At 40.1% G+C, this 27,761-nt stretch overlaps 1 protein-coding gene across 1 annotated transcript in view; it reads left to right on the top strand.

The window, feature by feature from the left end:
* The window catches only part of LOC126187388 (autophagy-related protein 2 homolog A), a 495,539-nt gene that overhangs the window by 219,639 nt on the left and 248,139 nt on the right, over positions 1–27,761 (top strand). The window contains exon 21 of the mRNA XM_049928440.1: positions 9,783–9,933. Coding sequence (XP_049784397.1) covers positions 9,783–9,933 — 151 coding nt within the window. The remainder of the gene's footprint in view (positions 1–9,782; positions 9,934–27,761) is intronic.

Genomic DNA, 27,761 nt, shown 5'->3' with positions numbered 1-27,761 from the left:
CAGGATGGAATGTAACATTATTATGAAAAGGAAAATTGCTACTTACCATATAGCAGGAGTGCTGAGTCGCAGGTAGGCACAACAGAAAGTCTGTCACAATATAAACTTTCAGCCAACAAGGCCTTTGTCGAAAATAGACAGCACACACACACACACACACACACACACACACACACACACACACACACAGACACAGACACAGACAGACACGCGTGCAAACGCAACAACACACACGACTGCAGCTGACGCCACACTGGCTTTAGCTGCCATAGACTGCAGTTTTATATATGTGTGTGTGTGTGTGTGTGTGTGTGTGTGCGCGCGCGCGCGCGCGCGCGCGCGCGCGCTTGCTTTCCTTGCCATTGCCAGTCTACATTTTATATCGTCTCTACTTCGACCATCATCAGTTATTTTGCTCCCCAAATAGCAAAACTCCTTTACTACTTTAAGTGTCTCATTTCCTAATCTAATTCCCTCAGCATCACCCGACTTAATTCGACTACATTCCATTATCCTCATTTTGCTTTTGTTGATGTTAATCTTTTATCCTCCTTTCAAGACACTGTCCATTCCGTTCAACTGCTCTTCCAAGTCCTTTGCTGTCTCTGACAGAATTACAATGTCATCGGTGAACCTCAAAGTTTTTATTTCTTCTCCATGGATTTTAATACCTACTCTGAACTTTTCTTTCGTTTCCTTTACTGCTTGTTCAATATACAGATTGAATAGTAATGGGGAGAGGCTACAACCCTGTCTCACTCCTTCCCAACCACTGCTTCCCTTTCATGTCCCTCAACTCTTATAACTGGCATCTGGTTTCTGTACAAATTGTAAATAGCCTTTCGCTCCCTGCTTATATAGCTTTGGAAAAATGGCTGCTAAAGCTTCACATTGTTAAATACATAATTTTCATAAATTACAATTAGGATTTTACTTCTCACATTAATTGAATAGTGTAGAAAAATTTGTTTTGGCCTGAACTTTAAGTTACAATAAGAGTTTCAACTGAAATAAGCCTTCTTGATGATGAAAGTGTCAAAAATAGCAAAATAAACAATGCCCTACATAAAAGTGTTAATTACCTAATTAAGTGCTGACATTCCTACAGTGTTTTGAAAATTAGCTACATGAATACTGTAAGGATTTCTACGCGTTATTTTCCTAACTTTATCAGCAATGTAGTAATTACATCTGCTTACATGTCAACAATGTGACTGGAATAGGAAAAATAAGTACTATTAGTTAATTAAACTGAGCTTTAGCAAAACTGTGTACTTGAAATGGTCAAATTAATTAGGAAATTATTCTGACTAATGTAAATTAGAACAGGTGGACCTGGCCTTATACTCGGAATTACAGAATGACAGGTTTATCTTATTGCAGATCTCTCACTAACACTTAAAAATCATTTAAGCAGACAAGTAACAAAACAAAATGGAAATGCTTGCTTTACTACAAGATGATTGCATAACTGCCTTAACTATTTGCCTGCCTTTAGAATTTTCATCTTCTGTGGCACGAAATTTATGTTCTAGTCAAGTCCATTACCTCATGCATGTCTTCTACCTAAAAATATAGTTCCTGTACCTGTTCATATCCACTGTCATATGTCCCTCCCTTACTGTCCATTTCTGCCAACTGGGCATCAACTTTAATCATATAGCCATTTTTTTCATTTTGGTTACATAAGTTCTCTGACATTTAGTCCAAGGTCTGCTTTAGAGTAAGCCCTTCTCTCTTCTTTTTAATTAATGGTATCCAGATTGGGCAAGGTAACAAATCACATCTTCAAATGCTAGCAATTATTAAGTTTCTTAATTTACCTGTCTTTATCAGCACAACATAGTGAACTGAAATCAAAAGAAAAAGTGTTATGCCTCTGTTATACAGATAGCCAAATCATATACAAAACCACATCACAGAGGTGTCTGTAGAGGAGCCAGACCAACTTATGTTTCCTGAAGAGTGGCAGAAGCTTATTTTGTAGTCATAGGGACAACAAACATTCGTGAGAATAGCGTACGAGAGATGACTTGGTATGAAATATATAAGGAACCAAATACTGATGTAAAATTTAATCTATTCCACGATAAATTCATGTCATTACTTGAGGATAGCTTTCTGCTTAAGTTAATAAGAAAGGATATTAAACTGCCATGTAAAAAAACCATTGATCACTAGAGGGATTGAAGTATCATGTGAAAGGAAAAAGGAAATGCATCTGTTGATGAGACTAGTGAAGATCATGCAGCAGTTACACACTGCAAAAATTACTAAGAAAAGTTATTAAGAATCAAAGAACATTTACATTATGTCAGAGGTCAGTAATTCCGTCAACAGTCTTAGGTCTATACAGAATGTAGTGAACCAACGCATAGGACAACAGGCCACAGAGCAGGATAACATCATCATTGATTTAAATTTATGGGCTGTAAATGATCATTCATAGGTAGCAGGATTGTTCAATAATTATTTCTTAACTATAGTAGGAAATATAGGGACAAACAGTTCTAGAGAAAAATCAAAGCAGTATGTTCGAAACGCAACCCACATAAAATTCAGTCATATGGACATTTCACCCATTTACCCATCTGAGATGAAGAAAGTGGGATATTGTTAGTCATTTGAAACTTAGAGACTTTATGTAAGAGCTAAGTTTCTAGGAAAACCACATTCCCCACCCCATTTGTCTAAGGTTAACACACTATATTTTAATAATAGTGCCATTGGGGTAACAGCAGAGTTAAAAAGAGTAGGTTTCCTCCTTTAAGTAGATTTTGTGATATTTTGGTGGTTGTTTAGCCTGTAGTGTAATATGACATTTCATTAGATAATGCGGTGGTACACACTTAAGCTCTTTGAGCTATGGAAGATATTCACATGAATATAGAGAGGAAAAGTTAATATTTTAAGTTAACTGAGCTACAGTCAAGCAAAACATTGTCATTAGGCAAAGCCCAGAATACACATGGGAGTTGCACCTCCCATGGGCATGAATGGTGAACGAATGTGTTATTCTGTGCAGCTGCTGATGGAGGGTGTTATGGTGGCCTGCCAAAAAATAATCAAAGAGCCTGTATTAGCAATGAATGTTATGTAAAATGTAATTTATTTGACTTACTCTATTGTATATGGACCAGAGAGGAGGAGGAGGAGGAGGAGGAGGAGGACTAGCTTGGTCCATTGTATTAATGGTTAATTTGACAATATATGGTTGAATTTGGAGCTCTGTTTATGAAAGCCTTATGTTGTTCGAAGAAAAAAATGAGATTGTTTTCTAACTAATTCATGAAATCTTCAAGGAAGAGGATCTGAGCACAGTGAAGAAGATTATTAGCTGGGAATGCATAGCAGAACCAGCTCTACAATATAAATTTATAGGTGACCATAGTACCCAAATGATATTAGCAAACTAATCAAATTACAAAAAACAGTTGTGTGCTATTCTGAGAGGACATATGTAACTGGTAGGTCAGATGTCTCCCTGTGAGCACTAGGCACATGACAAGCCTGTGACATAACCAAACTGATTTCATAGTGTATTATATATCTGTGTATCACCTGTACAAACAAGTGCTGACAGAATAGTCAGATGTAGGGCTGGGAGAATTTGAAGTATGCCTGACATTTTTATTACATAATTGTTATGGTGACTTGTGAGGAAGCTATTGATGGGTTGTTTGTTGATGTGTTTTTATTTGGTTTTGGGATTCTTTGTTGTTTGGACAAAAAATTTTGGTACCTCTTTTCTTCTCATGTTCCTCTTTTTTCTCCTAAAAAACTTCTTTACATTCTTTAAATAATTCTAGTGGGGAAAGATAAGAGTTATTATCATCAGTAGTGGAACAGAGTACACAATTTTTCAGTAGAAGGGATTGTTTTGCTGTTTCATTCAACAATGCCCAAATGTTACCATTCGTACACATCTATGCAGAGAAGGAAGGAACGGTTGTTCGATTTTGTTTTCCATGATTTCCCTAAATCGCTCCATGCAAATGCTGGGATTGTTCCTTTGAAATGGCATGGCCGATTTCCTTCCTCATCCTTGACACAGTTTGAGCTTGTGCTCCATCTCTAATGACCTAGCTGTTGACGGGACATTATACTCAATCTTCCTTTCGTTGTTCGGTTTTCAGGTGTGACATATGCAGTCAAGCTGAATGAAAAAATATGAACAGTTTACACATGTTGATAAAATATCAGTTTGGATGTTTTCCATCAAATGGTAGTGTGACAGTGCAGGGTATGCAACATTACACACAAAATCAGTGGACAAAAAAGTAGCATCATTCTTAAACAGCAGCATGCATTTGGTGAGCTGGATTATTACTTGAACAGTTATTAAGGGTATTGTGAACTATGGTAGTGTGATAGTTCAGTTTCAAAAAACAATATAGCAATGCCAACCTTCAGTGTGAAAATGAAACTAAATTTAGGTGCTAAAATGAGCTAGTTCGGTCTAACCATTATTAAGAGGTGTGCAACTTACAAACTGGATAAACGAAGTATACGGAGTGAACTGTTATCCTTTCAAGACAACCTTTTCCCTTAAATTCAAGAATTACTGTTTTAGTATATGTAAAAAAATCACATTTTCATTTTAGGCAACAAGTCAGGTTTTGTGTCACGGGTGTTCTCTCAGTTAACCATTCTTTACCTGTACCCAGCCACCAAGGGAGGTTACAATATGTCTAATAGCTAATATGAAAATAAATATGTGAGGAAGCAACTAAGAATGGCATAGTGTATGCATTATTGTAGCCTAGATAGATTGAAAGCCAACAGCTATCACAGTAGTAAGATTATATCCCTGCTCGTTCTAACAAAGATAGAGATTGAAAGACTGTTTGATGACATAAAGGAGGTTATTCCAACAGTTATGGAAGACAAAAATTTATATCTGAGGAACTACAATTTAATAGCAGGAAAACAAAGAGAAGATATATAGTAGTAGAACATGGACTTTGGGTAAGCAATAAAATGTGCTTCCTCTCTAATGACTTCATTGTCAACAGAACTTTCAACCCTAATCTTTTTCTCCTATCTTTGATACAATGGTTGAGACACTCCAGTTGTGTGCATATATCCATCTAATTGTTCTTGTAATAGATATCCTCAGTGATTTTAAATGAATTGTTGATGATTCCTTCATTTCAGGCCACAGCCAAATTCCTCCTCTATACTTATCCAAATAAGCTGATGTTCCATCTTTTATGACCACACTGTTGAAGAAATGTCATACTTTAAATCTTCTTTTCTCTTTTTCTATTGATACAATGTGCTTCATTAGATGAAGTTACAGTGGCCTTCAAATAACTCACAAAGTATAATAAGCTGACAATTCTTTTGTTCTACACTTAGTATTAATATGTCTGAAAGCTTTGGGTAATAGCCACATGTGCTACATGATATTGAAGAAGACTTCCAGAAAAACAACAAGGAATTTTTATAAAATGTTTTAAGACTAATCTGGTGAAGTATCAACCGCCAAGTCTATGTTCTAAAGGGGAAAACAGCAAACTAGCCATTAATGGTAAAGAAAACAGAAATATTTGCAGAGTGCTTTTAGAAGCTTCTCAGTTGTAAGAAACCAATGACTTCTTTGTTTTTCCTATTGAAAGCCTACATGGATTCACATTTGTGTTTCTGAAGCATCTCCGTAACACTTGTGTGTTGCCCTAACCTACCAGTAACAAATCTAGCAGATAAAGAAGGAAGCAAAAATGTAACACTATTAAGAAGGGAAGTTGCTACTCACCATATAGTGGAGATGCTGAGTCGCAATAGGCACAACAAAAACATTCACACAATTATAGCTTTCGGCCATTAAGGCCTTTGTCAGCAAGACACACATACACACCCATGCACACGCACACACACTCACCCAAACGCAACTTGCACACACGTCTGCAGTCTCAGATAACTGAAACCACACCACTGAGACTGCAGACGTGTGTGCAAGTTTTGTGTGTGTGTGTGTGTGTGTGTGTGTGTGTGTGTGTGTGTGTGTGTGTGTGTGTCTATGCTGACAAAGGCCTTAATGGTCAAAAGCTATAATTGTGTGAATCTTTTTGCTGTGGCTATTGCATCTCATCATCTCCGCTATATAGTGAGTAGCAGCTTTCCTTCCTAATATTGTTACATTCCATCCTGGATTTTTCATTGTTTGAAGGAAGCAAAAATGGAGTCCAGAAGATGGAAATGGCTAATCAATTAAAACAGGACATTTACAATAAAAAATCACTCTGAGTAAAAACAAAAATTTGGCATTACAACCCTGCCTTAAAAACTGATGTGCCATTACGCTGTGGAATATTTAATCCTCAACAAAATGGGAGATACTGAAGAGTTGGAGAGAAGGGAAAGGAAGGTACTGTGGAAAATACTCAATCTGAGAAAAGTTCAGAGTATGTAGAAGAGAAAAAGTAATGAAGAAATCTACACCCTAAATGAAAAACTATCTGATGCTCACATAAAAAGGAAAATTTCATTTTATGGTCAGCTGGCTTGAATGGAACTGGAAATGATTAAAAATTTTTGACCTTTTCACGAAAATCCCAAAATGCAGGTCAGGTGTTCCAGTGAAGTGAAAAAGGACTTAGCAGAAATCAATGTTACAAAAACAGAAATTATAGACAGGCTAAGTTTATGAAACAAGATTGGGAAGTTCAGGAGTTTTCAGGACAAGTTGGAAAATGCCTCTCTGTGTGGACTCGTGAAAGAAGAAAAGTGCACTATAAAAAGTGAAATACTGGAACAACTGAATGTTCGGAAAGAGGACAAAATCAAGAGGAATTTCATTCATGTGGTTCACAGATGACTAAAGTCAAAGAAAGAAGTGGAAGTTAAGTGGAATGAAAATTTAATTGTGACAGGGACTGGAACTTGGCAAACCAGGAATGGTGAGAAGAGAAATATGAAGGTGAAAAAGCATGCATGATTATGAGAAAGATAGATGTTGTTTGTAGGAAAATTACAAGGCCTTAGGAAAAGGAAATCCACCTGTGTGAATATCAAGAGCTCAGATGGCAAGTCCATATTAAGGGAAAAAAGGGAAAGCAGAAAGGTGGAAAAAACATGCAGAGGAAGAAAGTGTCGATGAGATAAGTAATTTGACACTGCAAGAAAAATTAGACAGAGGACTGAAAGACCTAGGTTGAAATAAGGTCTGTGAGTGGATGGTACAAGAGATGTGAAACAGCTGAAAAAGCCTCAGACTTCCAGAAGAATGTAATTATTCAAATTATAAGAAAGGTAGGTGTTGACAGGTGTGAATGCTATGAAACCATCGATTTAATTTGTCGCAGTTGTTGTGAGTTTGCTTCTTCACAACACAGATCTTCTTAAGTACAATTTATTTACAGTTATATCACATAAAGTAATAGTTCCTGGCTCTTCTGGAAATACACATGAAAAGACTTCTGGATGTGGATACCTCATGATCAATACAGAACCCTGAGAGTTTTTAACTCACACGTCAGTGCTGGAGAAAACTATATGTAGGTTCAAATGTGATGCATTTGGTGCACCATATTCCACTGGAACATTCACTGAAACCATAACTGTTAGTTGAATGGTGATTGAAGATAGCCCCACATTAGGCAGAAAGACAAGTCCAACTCGTAGCGAAGCATTAATGGTAGGTAACAACAGGGTCCAAATCCCAGTCCCTTAAAAAAAAATTTACACTCATGTCATACAGGGTCACTGTCAATCAGCACACCAGAGAGCTTACTGTAAACGTGTGAAAAGTGAGGCAATGGCAGCCATTAAATCTGTGGTGGTTTTTGCAATGTGACCTGGTGTTGGCATGTGTAACCTGCCACACCATGCCTGGCAACCTCAACAGACATACACTTGATTATATAATCCATCAATACATCCAGTGGGATTACAAGGAGGCTGCAAAATACTGACTCAAATTATTTACAAAAGAATGGAAAAACTGGTAGAAGCTGACCTTGGGGAAGATCAGTACAGGTTCTGGAAAACTGTGAGACCAGGTGAGGCAGTACTGGTCATATGACTTACTGTAGAAGATAGGTTGAAGAAAGGAGAATCTACATTTATTTCATTTATGTGGTTAGAGAAAGCTTTTAATATTGTTGACTGGAGTACACTTTTTGAAATTCTGAAGGTAGCAGGGATAAAATACTGAGAACAAAAAGTTATGTACAATTTGTACAGACACCAGCCTGCGTTATAAGAGTTGAAGGACATGGTATACAATTTGTACAGACACCAGCCTGCGGTTATAAGAGTTGAAGGACATGGAAGCGAAGCAGTAATTGAGAAGGGAGTGAACCAGAATAATGTATTTAATCTGCACATTGAGCTAGCAGTAAAGGAAACCTAGGAGGAATTTGCAAAAGAAATTTAAGTTTGCTGATGACGATGTAATTCTGTCAGAAATGCTAGAAGGTTTGAAGATTTAGTTGAATGGAATGGATAATGCCTTGAAAAGATGTTATGAGATGAACAAAAGTAAAACAAGGATAATGGAATGCAGTCAAATAACAACAGGTGACGATAGGATTAGATTAGGGGACGAGACACAAAAAGCAGCCAATGAGTTTTGCTATTTGGGCAGCAAAATAACTGATGATCGTCAAAGTAGGAAAGTATGTAAAATGTACACTGACAATAGAAAGAAAATTGTTTCTAAAAAAGGGAAATTTTTTACATTGAAAAAAAAAAAAGTTTTGTATTAGGAAACCCCATCTGAAGGTAATGTGTTGCATTTAGCCATGTATGGTAGTGATACATTTACAATAAACAATTTAAACTCAAAGAGAATGGAAACTTTTGAAATGTGATGCTGCATATGAATGTTGAAGATTAGATGAGTAGATCGAATAAATAATGAAAAGGTGCTGAATCAAATTGGGAAAAAAAGACATTTATGGCATAACTTGAGTAAAAGAAGGAAGTGATTGGTAGGTTAGATTCTGAGGCCTCGAGGAAAAGTCAGACTGGAAGGGAAGCAATTGTGAGGTGTAAAAATTACAGAGAAGGTCAAGGCATGAATACAGTAAGCAGGTTCAAATGCCATAGGTTAAATTGGTGAAGAGGCTTTCACAGGAGAGAGAAGTGAGGAGAGCTATATCAAACCAGTCCCAGAACAGCAGCATATTCATATTTTACAACATGTACTGAGCCTTCAGTGTTTGTGTTGTTAATAAACTTTTAGCAAAAGAGACGAAAAATGTTAACTGGTCAAACACTAAATAAAGCTGTCATACAACTCTTGAGAACTTGCTTAGGTAACTTTAAGAACCATCTTTCAACTGCTAATAGTCTTCAGCCCTTATGTATTTATTCCATAGTGATTGTACAAGCAGAATTAGGTAAGCAACAGAGGCATGCAAGCAGTCATTCTTTCTGTGCCCCACCCTCACGTGAAATGAGAAGAAGATTTAATACAGAGTATGCCAAAATGTACCGTCTGCTATGCAGCTGACAGTGATTTACAATGTACAGGTGTAGATGTAGAAACTTGCTTTCACATGATTTAGAATCATGCTTATCTCAAATAAATGATTGGTAGGTGCACACGAAAGCTGTCACTTGAACTATCTATTTAAGTCTATTATCCCTTTTGTAGATACATCTTTACCTAGTGTAGCATTCATAACAATGATTAATTTACGTGACAATATTGAGTTAGACCTTATCTGGGTTTCTATTATTTAAAAGCTGTATACAAGTAGAGCTTTGGTTTATAAACACATAAATGCCACTTATTAAATGACTTTATAAACATTTGCTCTGTGCCTTTGCAGGATTCCTCAGGGAATGTTATTCCTGGACAGCATGGGGAGTTGGAAATTCATTTTGAAGACGGCAATATGTTTTCTGTTTCTGGGTATCGAGGAAAGACTGGCTTAGGATATGTTTGCCTTCAGGTCAACCAGGCAACATTTTATCACAGTGGTAAGGCATACTTAAGCATGTTTTTATAGCTTTTTGTTTTGCTACATTTTTATGATATGTATTCTCACTGCAGTATTTACCTATATGTTCTTCAGTGTCATCTCAAGTGCTAATGTTTTGCCATGTGGGATCATGTGCAGCTTTATTCTACTTTCCTATCCTTGTTTCCTATTTGTAAATGTCAGTTACATTTTGTCTATACTACCATACTGACATCCATGCATGTGGAAAGATACAAGACAGTTACCTCATTTCAAGCGAGACCTTTTATGTTATGTCTGATCAGTAACATTTCAGGATATCGAGAGAGAGACAGGGATGAGCATTAATTGTGAACTATTTGAAGAGTACAATTATATTTATAGTAATAATTATGATAGTAATGATTTGGATGTGAGAAAGTGTATCTTGAGAAACTATTGTCAAAAATTAAATGTTTACAACTGTAATAATTTCTTCACACAATTGATTTATCACAAATTTACTAAAATGCTGCTTAAAGTTATGTGTGTTTCTGCAGTGTAGTGTAATGTAGTCACCTAAAATCAAAAGGCACTGCAGTCACTTTTTGTGTGTGGTTTAGAATACAGAAAATGAATTTAATTAACACAAGCAGTTGTTCATATTAGCAAACAGTTCATGTTTTTCTTTGAAGTTATTCAAGCCTGATAATCTTATTCTGTTGTGAGCAATGCAAAAGGGAAAACACTTAAACAATATATTGTATCTCATTTCTGTTTGAATTAAATATATCCAGTTAAGAAACCTTTTCCTTTGTAGCTGGTACTCGACTAAAAGATACATGATTCAAACCCTAGTGGTGTTAAAAAATCTTGAATAGTATATGCCCGGCAAGATGATGAGAGGTGGTAATATAAAATTCCCACTCTTCCTCCATTCTTGATCCTTCAGCCCCCCCCCCCCCCCCCCCTGATCCTCTGGTCACTCTTCTCGATCCTCTGGCCACTCTTCTTGATCTTCTGGCCCCCCTTTTTGATCCTCCAGCCCCCCACCCCTTTTGATCCTCTGACCTGTTGTTTTGCTCATCTGGCCACTTTTTCGATCTTGCAGCCCCCCTTCTTGATCTTCATCCCTTTGCCCCCACTCCTCACTGATGGCCCCCTTTCTCAGTCGTACTACTTCACTTATTGTTTTTTTTTTAACCCACTTTTCAGCCCTCCAACCCCCTGATTCTCTCTTTGGGCCCCCTATTTCACTCTTTGGGCCCCCTATTTCACTCTTCCAGCTCTCTTTTTTGCTCATCTGATTTCCCCTTCCCCCCTCCTTTGGGTCCCTTTATCACTCATCTAGATCTCTGTATTGCTCCTCTGGATTCCTTTATTGCTCCTGTGAACCCATTTTCACTCCTCTGGACCCCTCCTTTGCTCCTGTGAACTCCATTTTCACTGTTGTGGGCCTCTTTTTCTCTTCTCTGTGCCCCTTCTTGCACCTGTGGTTCCAGCACCCCTTCTTGCACCTGTGGCTCCCATTCTCATTCCTCTGCACTCCTCTCATTTTAATGGCCCAGAGTGGATGGTCTCTATGGTGGCAAGGTTGGCCATTGGTAACACAGGAAAACAGCATCAACAGTCAAACATTTTATTCAGTCTCAAGCAACTATACTTGTAGCACTGCTTTCTGGTAGCACCCTCCCCACCCTCTCCTTTGGCACATGGTTAAGTGCTGCTTTCTGTTAGCATCTCCCCCCCCCCCCCCCCCACTCCTTTGGCACATGGTGAGGACAGCACATAGTGGAGTGATGAGGCCTCAGGCTACGCACGACATGGCAGCTTGCGGCGAGGTGTACTGGTGGTGCGGAGGCCTATAGTAATTCTTTCAGGGGTTGTCATCCCTCAGAGTGGAACTTACCCTTATCAGTGAAGGTGCACGGCACAAGAATGCCTGCTCCGGCATAGGAGGGTGAGTGCCTACACTGCCCTGGTCCTGAATGGCTGTCCTCCATGCCAGAAGTCTGCAGTGGCCTGAGTGAGCCGGAAGGCAGGTCACCAGTGGAATGTTGTCAAGTCCAAGGATGTTGTCTTAGAACCTGCAGTCCAGCTGATGTTGGGGGAAGCCCTAACTTGTGGTGGCTGCTTGCAGAACCATATTGCCCCACTGCCTTGTGTAGGTGTCTCTTCAAGGATGATGCTGACATGCTGGAACAACTTTTGCTGGAAATGAAGGTTATTTATGATGATTAGATGCTCAATTGTTGTACGTATGTGCCACTTTTGACCCCTTACAGTATAACTAAGTTCCATCGCTCCAAGGTGTGGGAACCAAACAGCCAGTGCCGCAATAGCCCTGTCTTTTCGTTGTGTCATGAGTATTGCGATCCTGAGCCTGGCTTGGCTTGCAGTGCAAAGACAGGCCAATTGTTGCAACTGCCATGATGAGATTTTGGCTGCAGCCAGCTTGTAAGGCTTCTCACGACTTTTGTGACAGAGCTAATATTTTCATAGTAGTGCCGTAGAAATTGTGGCTACACTACATACCTCCTGTCTTTGGTAGACACAACCTCCGGTTCTCTGCCTTTGATAGATCTGCAGAGACTCAATATATATGAACAACAGTGTACAATATCTTCAGCTCCTCCATATGTACTAGTGAGCTTGAACCACAGGGTTCAGTGGCTGTGAATTTAATGTATGAAAATCACATTGGCTTTCCTTTTACACGTATATAGTAACCTTTCTGAAATCTCCATTATAATTAACAGAATAGTATTATCAATTTCCCACTCTTGTTCACAACTATTTAACAGTACATTGGCCAAATAGACATCTTGTAAAATTACACAACAGAAGAATGCAGCTGCTAGTATTGGCACTTCTCCAACGTGCCATTTCCCATCACACAAAAAATCAATTACGGGTACTGTGCACTCAGTCACATCAGTGCTCTGTTGCACAAGTAAGGAGTCTGCAAAACATTGTAAATACTAGAAAATATATTCCTTATCATTATTTACATTAAATGCTCATGTAAAATAACAATCTCCTTTGTTACATTACCCATGATTGGTAATCCAATCTATTGGTGGCTGGTGTACCAGAGAGTCATGTGGGTGAGCTGCTCTCTGCCTAAGATAGATGAAGGCTGCACTGAACAGAGTCAGAGCTGGTATGGTGCCGTATACCGTGATATTCATGGTTATAGTCACACAGTGCTATTTCTCCCTGTACTGCTGCACATGCAGAAATATCCATTCAACAGAAATACGCCCCACTGATATTGCTAAGAGTTGATTCAGGGAGAGGATGAGGTCAGGTTCTAGTCTACAACTGAGGCAGGTCAAACTTGCACCCCTCACAGTTTGTTTGGTGAGCACAATAGTGATTGTATTATGTTCATCCTGCTGGTACCCATAACATCGGTTGATAGATGAAATGTTGGCCTTGTTATATTGCAGATTTCCAATTGATTAACAATCCACCCCCACGTAATTCCAATGACTTTGTAGCTGTGGATCTACCCCACTCATAGCAATTTACTACCAATACTGTTGCATTATACACAGAGTAGATCCTATGCTGCTCTGCATTTATTAAGTGGGGTTGCAGTTCCAGAATGTCTCGTGAACATTCCTGATCATTTGTTTTGCTTAGAAACAACTGAACCTCACATACGTCAGTGGCAGTGTGCCTTATCCAGGTTGGGCCTGTCATATGCTTTCGCTCTAACAGTGCTGGAATTTCTCTGCTGTCATTACTGTGTGCCTACCACTGTCTTCTGCAATCAGAAATACATCTCCTTTTTTTACCTGCACCTTTCATAAGCCAGCCAGGTACTGTGCCAGCATTAGTCATGTTAGGTTCAGCTGACTGTGCACCACATGGTGAATGGCTTCCTGCAAACCTGATATTACTGCCCACACATCCTGTGTGCTGTCAGCTAGTGATCATAACTGCCTTGCAATTACTGCTTTTGTATCCAATGCATGCACTCAGGTCTGTATAACCTGCAGATCTTGGTCTGTGGTGTTCATTGTTCTATTCGCACACTCCATTAACTCCATTGTTATCTCTTCACACACTTCATTAACTCCATTGTAAACTTCTGCTATTGGTGTTTATTGTTTAGCACCCCTCCTTCCTCTGCAACTCCTCCCCTCCCCCTCCCTTCCCACTGTTACAAACTTGACAACTGGGAAATGTACCATTATGTCACTGCTATGTTACTCTTCGTAACTTCCTGTAACCTCTCCATGCTGCCCTTCAGCTCTCAGATATTGTCATGTGCAGTTTGGAACACTGTTTTAAAATCCTCCTCCAAGCAACCCCTCTTGTGCCTTTGCAAGGTACACAGCACTGTGAGCTGTGTGAGAAAATTTGTGAGACTGACAACACTGTGAGCGATCTGGCAATGCAGTGTTTTTCTACTTGTGTAGACCAGTATGTTCATCCTTCCAGATGCTCAGTCTGAGTTTCAGCTCTGTACAGTCATCACAATATTTTTGAGAGCACCATAAGTGAAGCTATGTTTTTGTTGTGTGTTATGAAAATAGAAATGTGGAATTTAGTGCAACATTATGCTATCAAATTTTGTGTAAACTTGAGAAATCTTGTGACCTTTGAAAAGGTGAAAAAGGCCTACGGGGAACATTTCTTATATAAAGTGCACAAGTTTTTTGTTTCACATATTATTTTTGGAAGGCAGAGAACATGTTGAAGATGAACCTTGCTCAGGGAGACCTTCAATTCAAAAGCTGACCTAAACTTCAAACATGTGCGTGCTCTTGTGAGATCAGAGCGATGTTTAACAGTAAGGATGATGGGTGACTTGTTCGACACTTTCACCATATTTCCAATTTTGACAGAAGTTTTGCACATGCAAAAGGCTTGTGCCAAAATGGTTCTGAAAAACCTCACAGCTGAGCAGTAGGACACTCGAAGAAATGATTGCAGTGATCTTCTTGAATGGTTTGCTAATGACCATGAATGGTCATCCGAGATGTGGAGGAGGCCCTGCCAGCGGCGGTAGAGAGCACTGGGTGCACCCGACTGCAAATTGTTGCTCATGTCGGCACCAATGACTCCTGCCATCTGGGTTCAGAGGTCATCCTCAGTTCATACAGGTGGATGGCTGAGTTGGTGAAGCCTCGCTCATGGGGTGGAATCTGAGTTAATTATTTGTAGTGTTGTTCCCAGAACCGATCACAGTCCTCTGGTTTGGAGCCAAGTGGAAGGCTTAAACCAGAGGCTCAGATGATTCTGCGAAGATCTGGGGTGCAAATTTCTCAATCTCCGCTATCGGGTGGAGAAATGTAGGGTCCCCCCTGAATAGGTCAGGTGTGCTCCACACGCAGGAAGCGGCTACAAGGGTAGCGGAGTACTTGTGGAGTGCACATGTGGGTTTTTTAGGCTAGAGAATTCCCTTCCTAGGCCCGACAAGACACCTCTTGAGACACGACAAGGCAGCAGCAGGCAAAACACAACAGGGAATGACAATATTAATGTGGTAATAGTAAACTGCAGGAGCATCTATAGAAAGGTCCCAGAACTGCTCTCATTAATAAACGGTCACAATGCCCATATAGTACTAGGGACGGAAAGTTGTCTGAAACCAGATGTAAACAGTAATGAAATTCTAAACTCAGATTGGAATGTATACTGCAGAGACAGGCTGGACGGTGAAGGGGGAGACGTGTTTATAGCAATAAAAAGTGCAATACCATCAAAGGAAATTGACGAAGATCCGAAATGTGAAATAATTTGGGTGACGGTCATGGTTAAAGCAGGCTCAAACATGGTAATTGGATGTCTCTATAGGCCCCCTGGCTCAACAACTGTTGTGGCAGAACACATGAAGGAAAATTTGGAAAATATTTCAAGTAGATTTCTCAACCTTGTTATAGTTTTGGGTGGAGATTTTAATTTAGCAGATATAGACTGGGAGACTCAAACATTTATAACGGGTGGCAGGGATAAAGAATCCAGTGAAATTTTTTTAAGTGCCTTATCTGAAAACTACCTTGAGCAGTTAAACAGAGAACTGACTCGTGGCGATAACATATTAGACCTTCTGATGACAAATAGACCCGAACTATTTGAAACAGTTAACGCAGAACAGGGAATCAGCGACCATAAAGTGGTTACAGCATCAGTGATTTCAGCCGTAAATAGAAATATTAAAAAAGGTAGGAAGATTTTTCCTTTTAGCAAAAGTGACAAAAAGCAGATTTCAGAGTACTTGACAGCTCAACACAATAATTTTATCTCAAGTACAGATGGTGTTGAGGATCAGTGGACAAAGTTCAAAACCATCATACAATATGCATTAGATGAGTGTGTGCCAAGCAAGATCGTAAGAGATGGAAAAGAGCCACCGTGGTACAACAGCCGAGTTAGAAAACTGCTACGGAAGCAAATGGAATTTCACAGCAAACATAAATGTAGCCAAAGCCTTGCAGCCAAACAAAAATTACACAAAGCGAAATGTAATGTGAGGAGGGCTATGCGAGAGGTGTTCAATGAATTTGAAAGTAAAGTTCTATATACTGACTTGGCAGAAAATCCTTGGTCTTATGTTAAAGTGGTAGGTGGATCAAAACAAAATGTCCAGACACACTGTGACCAAAATGGTACTGAAACAGAGGATGACAGACTAAAGGCCAAAATACTAAATGTCTTTTTCCAAAGCTGTTTCACAGAGGAAGACTGCACTGTAGTTCCTTCTCTAGATTGTCGCACAGATGACAAAATGGTAGATATCAAAATAGATAACAGAGGGATAGAAAAACAATTAAAATCGCTCAAAAGAGGAAAGGCCACTGGACCTGATGGGATACCAGTTCGATTTTACACAGAGTACGCGAAGGAACTGGCCCTCCTTCTTGCAGTGGTGTACCGTAGGTCTCTAGAGAGCGTAGCATTCCAAATGATTGGAAAAGGGCACAGGTCATCCCCATTTTCAAGAAGGGACGTCAAACAGATGTGCAGAACTATAGACCTATATCTCTAACGTCGATCAGTTGTAGAATTTTGGAACACATATTATGTTTGAGTATAATGACTTTTTCTAGAGACTAGAAATCTACTCTGTAGGAATCAGCATGGGTTTTGAAAAAGACGAACATGTGAAACCCTGCTCGCACTATTTGTCCACGAGACTCAGAGGGCCATAGACACGGGTTCCCAGGTAGATGCTGTGTTTCTCGACTTCCGCAAGGCATTTGATACAGTTCCCCACAGTAGTTTAATGAACAAAGTAAGAGCATATGGACTATCAGACCAATTGTGTGATTGGATTGAAGAGTTACTAGATAACAGAAGGCAGCATGTCATTCTCAACAGAGAGAAGTCTTCCAAAGTAAGAGTGATTTCAGGTGTGCCACAGGGGAATGTCGTAGAACTGTTGCTATTCACAATATATATAAATGACCTTGTGGATAACATCGGAAGTTCACTGAGGCTTTTTGCTGATGATGCTGTAGTATATTGAGAGGTTGTAACAATGGAAAATTGTACTGAAATGCAGGAGGATCTGCAACATATTGACGCATGGTGCAGGGGATGGCAATTGAATCTCAATGTAGACAAGTGTAATGTGCTGCGAATACATAGAAAGAAAGATCCTTTATCATTTAGCTACAATATAGCAACTTTAAGCAGTTAATTCCATAAATTATCTGGGAGTAGGTATTAGGAGTGATTTAAACAATACGAGACTGGAATAGAAGGGAGAATCAATAGAGGTACTCAAGGTACCCTCTGCCACACACCGTCAGGTGGCTTGTGGAGTATGGATGTAGATGTAGATGTAGATGTAGATGTAGAGGTGATGAATCCAGGATTTTTTAGTACAATCCTGAGACAAAGCAGCAAAGTGAGAAGTGGCACACTGAGACATCTCCTCGACTGAAAACAGCTGAGTGAGCAAATCAAAGACCAAAACAATGCTGATTTGCTTTTTTGACAGTAGGGGTGTCATGCGTGAAGAATTTGTTCCTCCAGGACAAACTGTCAACCAAGTGTTTTACAAAGATGTCCTTAAGAGGCTCAGGAAAAGAGTCAATTGAGTGAGACCAGACACTGCTGAGAAGTGGATGCTGCATCATGACAGCGCCCCATATCACGTGGCCGCTTCCATCATGGAATTTTTGAGCTCAAAAGGCATTGCTGTTGTTCCACAACCTCCCTGATCACCTGACCTGAGTCCTTGTGACATTTTTCTCTTTCCAAAATTGAAAAACATGTCTTAAAAGGACATCATTTTGGACCCTGGAGAACATTCGAAAGAATGTGACCGACATATTTTGATAAAAACTTGGATAGATAAAAAATGAGTCTCATTAATTTCCTCACATTCCTTGTATATCTACCCATCTAGAAGGGTAGATCACGTAACTAATGAGGAGGTATTGAATAGGATTGGGGAGAAGAGACCTTTGTGGCACAACTTGACTAGAAGAAGGGATCGGTTGGTAGGACATATTCTGAGGCATCAAGGGATCACCAATTTAGTATTGGAGGGCAGTGTGGAGGGTAAAAATCATAGAGGGAGACCAAGAGATGAATACACTAAGCAGATTCAAAAGGATGTAGGTTGCAGTAGGTACTGGGAGATGAAGAAGCTTGCACAGGATAGAGTAGCATGGAGAGCTGCATCAAACCAGTCTCAGGACTGAAGACCACAACAACACCACCTTGTATATCAACTACTTGCTGCATTTGCCCCATAACCATTTCCAGGACGTACGCAATTTGCTGTATTTCCTCCACACTTCTCTGAACACACCTTTTTCCTCTGCTTTTTGACGTAACTTTCAAAACATATCCTCCAACCTCCTCACATTATTCCTTATCTCTCATGGATTAAATTATGGTCTCATCATCCATTGGTGACTGGCGAGAACGACATCCTCTTGCCTTGTAAATTGCACACCACTTTCCAACTACTGATTGTACTGTGCAGAAGATATACTGTGATGTCAATTGTTATTTTGCCCATCTTTCCAGTACATAATTCCTATCGGTATGTGTAGTCGTAAATGTACACGTCACCAAAGCTTGTCATAATACTGTTAATTATGATCATGTTAACTTGCAGCATTGCCTGTGCATTAAGCTATCATATATAGGCAGACTAACTTGACTATCTATTATATACACTGAAGAGCCTCCACCATCCTGGAGGGCTCCCACGAGCACACAGAAGTGCCATAACATGATGTGGTGTGGACTCAATTAATGTCTGAAGTAGTGATAGCGGGAATTAACATCAAGAATCCTGCAGGGCTGTCCGTAAATCCATAAGAGTATGAGGGGGTGGAGACTCTTGTGAACAGTATGTTGCAAGGCATCCCAGACATGCTCAATAATCTTCATGTCTGGGGAGTTTGGTGGTCAGCAAAAGTGTTTAAACTCAGAAGAGTGTTCCTGGAGTCACTCTGTACCAATTCTGGATGTGTGGGGTGTCACATTATCCTGCTGGAATTGCCCAATTCAACATGAATGGATGCAGGTGATCAGAGAGGGTGCTTATGTTCGTGTCACCTGTCAGAATCATAATTAGACGTATCAGGGGTCCCATTTCACTCCAACTGTATGTGCCCCTAACCATTACAGAGCCTCCACCAGCTTGAATAGTCCCCTGTTGACATGCAGGGTTCATGGATTCATGAGGTTGTCTCCATACCTGCTCGATGCAATTTGAACCAGGACTCGTCTGACCAGGAAACATGTTTCCAGTCATCTACAGGCCAATGTCGGTGTTGACAGGCTCAGGAAAGGTGTAAAGCTTTGTGTCGTGCAGACATCAAGGGTACTGGAGTGGGCCTTTGGCTCTGAAAACCTGTATCGACGATGTTTCATTGAATGGTTTGCACACTGACACTTGTTGCTGACCCTGTGTTGAAACTGCAGTAATTTGCAGAAGGGTTGCACTTCTGTCATGTTGAACGATTCTTTTCAGCCATCGTTGGTCTCATTCTTGCAGTATCTTTTTCCAGCTGCGGCGATGTCTGAGATTTGACGTTTTACCAGATTCCTGATATTCACGGTAAATCATTGAAATGGACGTACAAGAATTTGTATCTGGCCAATCTACGTAGTGTATAAAGATGGTATAAAATGTACCATCAGTTATAAATCCTCAGTCTAGTGGACTTCAGTTAATAGTTCAGTAAATATTCAGACACTCTACAACCAACCAAGCATATCACTTTATACAGCACTGAACAAATACTAGTATCTCTGAATTTTCCTATTTATATTAATTACATACTTATTTGAGCAGGGAGTGAGACAGGGTTGTAGCTTATCCCCGATGTTATTCAAACTGTACACTGAGCAAGCCGTAAATGAGACCAAAAGAAAATGTGGTGTAGAAATGAAAGTTTCCTTTCTTTTCACTTCCTCCACTTTCATTTTACGTAACATGTATCACAGGTACAGATTCTATGAAGTGTCTGTTCTTTTGGACATTTCTGAAAGAACAGACACCATGCATTCATACAAAAACTTTGAGGATTACTGATGACATTGCAATTCTGTCAGAGACAGCAAAGGACTTAGAAGAGCTGTTGAATGGAATGGACCGTGACTTGAAAGGAGAATATAAGGTGAATATAAAAGAAGCACAACAAGGATAATGGAATGTAGTCTAATTAAATCAGATTATGCTGAAGGAATGAGGTTAGGAAATGAGACTCTGAAAGTTGTTGATGGGTTTTGCTATTTGGGAACCAAAATAAATGATGATGTCTGAAGTAGAGGGTATATAAAATACAAGGAAAGTGTTTCCGAAGAAGAAAAGTTTGTTAACATTGAATATAGCTTTACGTGTTACATAGTCTTTCCTGAAAGTGTATGTGGAGCGTAGCCATGTATGGATGTGAAACGTGGATGATAAACAATTTAGATCAGAAGAGAATAGAAGCTTTTGAAACATGCTATAGAAGAATATTGGGGATTAGCAGGGTGGATCACATAAGTAACAAGGAGGTACTGAACAGAATTGGGGAGAAAAGAAATTTGTGGCACAACCTGACTAGAAGAAGGAATTGGTTGGTAGGACATATTCTGAGACATCAAGGGATCAGCAGTTTAGTGTCGGAGGAAAGTGTTGGGTTAAAATTCATGGAGAGGGAGACCAAGAGATGACTACAGTAACAGATTCAGAAGGATGTAAATTGCAATAGTTATTTGGAGATGAAGAGGCCTGCACAGGCTAGAGTAACATGGAGAGCTGTATCAAACCTGTCTTTGTAATACAGATTACAACAGCAGCAACAACAACAATCTATTTGTAAAGTTAATGCTGCTAGTTACCAGTTTATACATCTATATATATGACGTAAGTCGTATGTAGCAATTTATTTTCAGTAATTTAGTCAGGCAGTCAGTCAGGCAGCAGTAGCCGACCGCAGCAGCAGGGAAGTAACCACTTTTGTGACATTTACAAGTTCCTAACCAGGAGCAAATTTTATTATGTCGTCTGTGTGCTTTAATAGTTTAGTTTCTCGTGTTTCTGCGTGTAAATTTAATATTTATAGCCACAGTTCTTGCATTTTCGTTTGTGTCAGTAAGGAAACCAGTTTTGTGACATATTAAAAGTTCCTAATCAGGGGCAAATTATTTGGCTTCACCTGAGTGCTTTGGTAGTCATGTTTTAGAATTTCTGCATCTTGTTACACACAGTTCCTAAGTTTTCATCAGGGTCTACAGTAGAGTTATGCAGCACATGCCGATAGCCTGTTTATCTGCGTAGTTAGTTTTCCACGGTCTTTAGTATGAACAGGGACTGCAATTGTTGTATGCGGATGTGAGCCGAGTTGGTGACACTTCGCTCTCAGCTTGAGGCTGTGATGGCTTCAGTTACACATCTTAAGGCTGCAGTGGATGGGCACCACTGTTGTGGGCCGGCCGTGGGGATCCAATGGACGTCCAGCACGTCCGAGTCCTCCGATCGGTCCTCACCGGTGGCCAACCAACTGCTCGCACTGAAGTTGACCCCTCACCTGTGGTCGAGTGGGAGGTCACCCGGGGCAAAGCAGGTGGCGAAAGACTTCCCACGCGGCCGCACGGAAGGCCTCTCCGGTTTGTCTGACAAACAGGTTCCAGGTGCTGTCTGTGGCAGACACTGTCGCTGAGCCAGATGCTGTCGCCTGTCCTGTTTTAGAGGAAACCACTCAGCGTGCAAGAACGAGGCAGTCTTAGAGGTTGGGGTTATTGGTAGTTGGAATCTCCAACGTTAGGCACGTTATGGGGCCTCTTAGGGACTTGGCTGACAAGAAGGGAAAGAAAACCAATGTGCACTCCATGTGCATACCGAGTGGAACCATTCCAGATGTGGAAAGGGTCCTCGCAGATGCCACGAAAGGCACAGGACCATTTGCAGACCTCTGGTACAGAGCCGAGTGGAGGGTCTGAATCAGAGGCTGAGATAGTTCTGCGACCGTGTAGGCTTCAGATTCCTCAACTTGCGCCAAAGGGTGGTTGAGTTTCAGGTTCTGCTGAATAGGTCAGGTGTCCACTACATGCACGAGGTGGCTACATGGGTAGCAGGGGCTATGTGGCGTGGACTGGGCAGTTTTTTAGGTTAGAGGGTCTCGGGAAAACACAAGAAGGGCTTCAGTCACAAAGGGTTCTGGCCGAACACAGGAGGACCGTAGGTACAGGAACCATTGGTATAACAGTTGTAAATTGTCGTAGATGTGTTGGGAAAGTACCAGAGCTCCAAGTGCTAATAGAAAGCACTGATGCTCAAATCGTTGTAGGCACTGAAAGCTCGCTGAAGCCAGATATAAGCTCAGCTGAAATTTTTGCGAAGAACCTAACGGTGTTCTGAAAGGGTAGGCTAAACACAGTTGGCGGTGGCCTGTTTGTTGCTGTTAGAAGTAGTTTAACTTGTCGCGAAATTGAAGTAGATACTTCCTGTGAGTTAGCATGGGCAGATGTCATTGTTGGCAACTGGAATAAAATAATAATAGGATCCTTTTACCGATGTCCCAATTCAGATGATACAGTTGCTGAAAAGGTTCAAAGAAAACTTGAGTTTGATTTCAAACACGTACCCGACTCATACGATAATAGTTGGTGGTGACTTTAATTTACCTTCGATATGTTGGCGAAAATACATGTTTAATTCTGGAGGTACCCATAAAATATCATCCAAAATAATGCTAAACGCATTCTCCGAAAATTATTTTGAGCAGTTAGTTCATAAGCACACGCGAATAGTAAACGGTTGTGAAAACATACTTGACCTCTTAGCATCAAAAAATCCTAAGTTAATAACGAGCATCAAAACGGATACAGGGATTAGTGTACACAGGGTTATCATAGTGAGATTGAATATTGTAATCCCCAAATCCTCCAAAAATAAGCGAAAAATATACCTATTCAAAAAAGCAGATAAAAATTCACATGGTGCCTTCCTGAGAGACAATCTCCACTCATTCCAAATTAATAATATAAGTGTAAACCAGATGTGGCTTGAATTCAAAGAAATAGTATCGGCAGAAATTGAGAGATTTATACCAAATAAATTAAATGATGGAGCTGATCCTCCTTGGTACATAAAATGGATTAGAACACTATTGCAGAAACAACGAAACAAACATGCCAAATTTAAACAGATGCAATATCCCCCAGATTGGTGATCTTTTACAGAAGCTCAAAATTTAGCACGGACTTCAATGCGAGATGCATATAACAGTTTCCACAACGAAACTTTGTCTCGAAACCTGGCAGAAAATCCAAGAGATTCTGGTCGTATGTGAAGTATGTTAGTGGCAAGAAACAATCAATGCCTTCTCTGCGCGATAGCAATGGAGATACTGTCGAAGACAGTATTGCCAAAGCAGAGTTACTAAACACAGCCTTCCGAAATGCCATCACAAAAGAAGATGAAGTAAATATTCCAGAGTTCGAATTGAGAACAGCTGCCAACATGAGTAACAAAGAATAGTGAAGCAACTTAAATCACTTAATAAAAGCAAGTCTTCTGGTCCAGACTGTATACCAGTTAAGTTCCTTTTGGAGTACACTGATGCATTAGCTCCATATTTAACAGTTGTATACAACCGTTCACTGGATGAAAGAACCATACCCAAAGACTGGAAAGTTGGACAGGCCACACCAATATTCAAGAAAGGTAGTAGGAGTAATCCACTAATTTACAGGCCCATATCGTTACCGTTGATATGCAGCAGGATTCTGTAACAAATATTGTGTTCAAACATTATGAATTACCTTGAAGAAAACTGTCTGTTGACACACAGTCGATATGGGTTTAGAAAACATCGTTCCGGTGAAACACAACTAACTATTTATTCACATGAAGTGTTGAGTGCTATGAACAAGGGATTTCAGATCGATTCCGTATTTTTGGATTTCTGGAAGGCTTTTGACGCTGTACCACACAAGCGGCTTGTAGTGAAATTGTGTGCTTATGGAACATCGTCTCAGTTATGTGACTGGATTTGTGATTACCTGTCAGAGAGGTCACAGTTCATAGTAAATGATAGAAAGCAATTGAGTTAAACAGAAGTGATTTCTGGCGTTGCCCATGGTAGTGTTATAGGCCCTTTGCTGTTCCTTATCTATATAAACGATTTGGGAGACAATCTGAGCAGCCGTCTTAGGTTGTTTGCAGATGACACTGTCATTTATTGACTAATAAAGTCATCAGAAGATCATAACAAGTTGTAAAATTATTTAGGAAAGATACCTGAATGGTGCGAAAATTGACAGTTAATCCTAAATAACGAAAAGTATGAGGTCATCCACATGAGTGCTAAAAAGAATTCGTTAAACTTCGGTTACGCAATAAATCAGTCTAATCTAAAAGCCTTAAATTCAACTAAATACCTAGATATTACAATTACGAACAACGTAAATTGGAAGGAACACATAGAAAATGTTGTGGGGAAGGCTAACCAAAGACTGTGTTTTATTGGGAGGACACTTAGAAAATGTAACAGATCTACTAAGGAGACTGCCTACACTACACTTGTCCATCCACTTTTTGAATACTTCTGTGCGGTATGGGATCCTTACCAGATAGCACTGACGGAGTACATCGAAAGAGTTCAAAGAAGGGCAGCATGTTTTGTATTATCGGGAAATATGGGAGAGAGTGTCACAGAAACGATACAGAATTTGGGCTGTACATAATTTAAAAAAGGCGTTTTTCATTCCGACGGTATCTTCTCACGAAATTCCAATCACCAACTTTCTCCCCCGAATGTGAAAATATTTTGTTGACACCAACCTACATAGGGAGAAATGATCACCACGATAAAATAAGGGAAATCAGAGCTCGTATGGCAAGATATAGGTGTTCGTTCTTTCCGTGCACTATACGAGATTGGAATAATAGAAAATTGTGAAGGTGGTTCGATGAACCCTCTGCCAGACACTTACATGTTATTTGCAAAGTATCCATGTAGATGTAGAGGTAGATGAATCCCTTCATATATACATATTATTATTATTATTATTATTATTATTATTATTACCATTTTTTCATTTTTTAAAAATTTCTTCTTCATCAGAATCAGCTACAGAGCTAACTACAAAATATCACAATAAACTTTGTTTGAAGTTAAATGAAGGTGGATTTTATTGGTCGCTTTTTTTATTTGTATACAGTTTGCTGACATCGAGCCTTTGTGTATCCCCAATCCTACTCTGGGCCCCACATAAATAAAAATAATCATCGTATGCCACCACCACTTGATTTCTAATTACAATTATAGTAATGAAATCTTTAGCACTCCGGGCATTGGGTTTTAACATTATGCTTACCGCAGTAAATGGTTGCAGCAGTGAAGGGAACTTTATTCAGTGATTAAAGTAACTAACAACTTTGTTCATCAAATACTTAATGGCTCCAGTAATACACTAAGAATCTAACAGGTCCAGTTCTCAATCTTTATTCTTATATGGACAGAATATCTGTAAGCAAAATTTTAAATCAGATAGGATCGGTTGCACCAGTCATCAGCAATATCTTGCGATCGAGTCTGCTCTGAGCACCCGTTGCAAGCCACAGTAGTCTCCAACCCACTAAAAGGCATAGTCCACTCACTATGGATATGATCCTTTTTAAACATTGCATGCTGCCCACCTGTTTTCAGTTGAAGCTCAGTTTGACACAAAATAGATGTAGAGCTTACACAATCCGATATAAAGGCATAAGACACAGGTGCTTAAGACAGATCACTGCTCGCGAAACCCAATTACAATACCTCTATGAATCAGCAAGTAGTCAATATCATTTCACTAGCACATTAAATTATTAGAACCAAATGCTACATTAAGAACCTGGCTGATTGTATATCGAATTCAATTTTAGTCTCACTAAGGTTCATATCTTTGGTACCATGTAATTATTAACTGTAATCCACCTTCCTTGAAGGACAGGATCAAGTAATACAGCCCATTCAGTATCGTGACTCACTGTTACTGGTTTAGGACAGTTCTGTAAGATGATTGATTGTCTTACATGCCATCCAGCTTGGATATTTGCTATCTACTGCCCCTCTTGGACCTCAAAATGAACTAATCAGTTTGTACATCAGATACTGTCCCGTGCAGATCTCAGATATGCTATGTCCATTTAGCCCATGTTAAAAAGCAATAGGAACTATTAAACTTTGACAAGTGAACAGCTGTTAGTACTTGAAGAATAGGCATATTGTTGTAACTGTTCTTTTGTGCTTAATGCAGTGTCCAGCTTCTGCTCGTCTGTTCTTCTAGTGCCATGGAGTTTCTGCGTGTGATTCTACTTGTCTCTGCATCAATTCACACTGCTCTCAGGTCTCCTTTCACTACAACATAGTACACATGGCAATTAGAAGATAGAAAAACAAATTTACATTACAACCATGTTGTAATTTAAACTTAGCATACAGTTGATTCATAACTAATGTTGGACAACAAATTTTGTCATGATGCCGACCACGGTACTCTTTGGTGCAGCACGTAATACCGCAGTGCTTCCACTCCACCCTTGGTGGGAGATGAAGCACTATTATAATTAGGCTTCCCCAATCATCATCTCTTGCATATGGCAACTTGAAAAAAAAGGAAGCTGCAGTTACTTTTCTTCTTCCCTTTGAAAGATCTGCCATCTGCCAACACAGTTCCTTGAGTATACAGACAAGACACCCCTGACATTAAACAGTAGCAGTGTTATAACCTTTAATCACCAATAATTGTGTGGATATTCAAACACACTCACTTAGAAACAATAGCTGGTTACATGATAACAACTCAGTATCTCTTATTCGACTGCCGTGCCGTGACATGCGGCCGGCGCCGTTTGTAGCTAGGTGGCACTCCCGCACTCAGCCGAGTTGCGGAGCGCCTCTATCGCCGTTTGCGCGTACTGTCGTGGCGGCACTGTTAAATGTCGTGGCACTGTCACAACACTTTTCCCCCCTTGAAAAAAAAAAAAAACACTCACTTCCTCGGAGACATGGACAGTGCGGAGACATCCATGGCCTCTTGTGAGGCCCCAAGAAGATCCCGCGGAGAGACACGAGAGTATGGTCAAAAATGTCCAGGATGGAAGCTCGTGCATGGAATGTGCCTCCTGGACGAGATGATGGGTGAAAACTCCGGAGCAGCATCCATAGGTGTCGTGGACCTGGGGGTGTGCTCCAGCGAGATGGGTCCCGGAGAAGGTGGCGTCACGACTGGGGCTGGTTCCGGCATACTCGGAAGCGATAGCGACGTCGGCTGCATCAACACGTATGGTAGATCGGCAGCAGTGACAGGACTGGCTTCTCGGGCTGGTGGAGGCGAAGGTAGGGGCAGTGGCACCGGCGTAGCCACCACTCCTGGGAGCATCTGGTCGTAATGACGAACAACCAT

The sequence above is a fragment of the Schistocerca cancellata genome, chromosome 5 (assembly GCF_023864275.1).
Source record: "Schistocerca cancellata isolate TAMUIC-IGC-003103 chromosome 5, iqSchCanc2.1, whole genome shotgun sequence".
NCBI classification, from domain to species: Eukaryota; Metazoa; Arthropoda; class Insecta; order Orthoptera; family Acrididae; genus Schistocerca; species Schistocerca cancellata.
The sequence above is the reverse complement of the archived record's forward strand: the minus strand, read 5'-3'. Positions and strand labels throughout refer to the sequence as shown.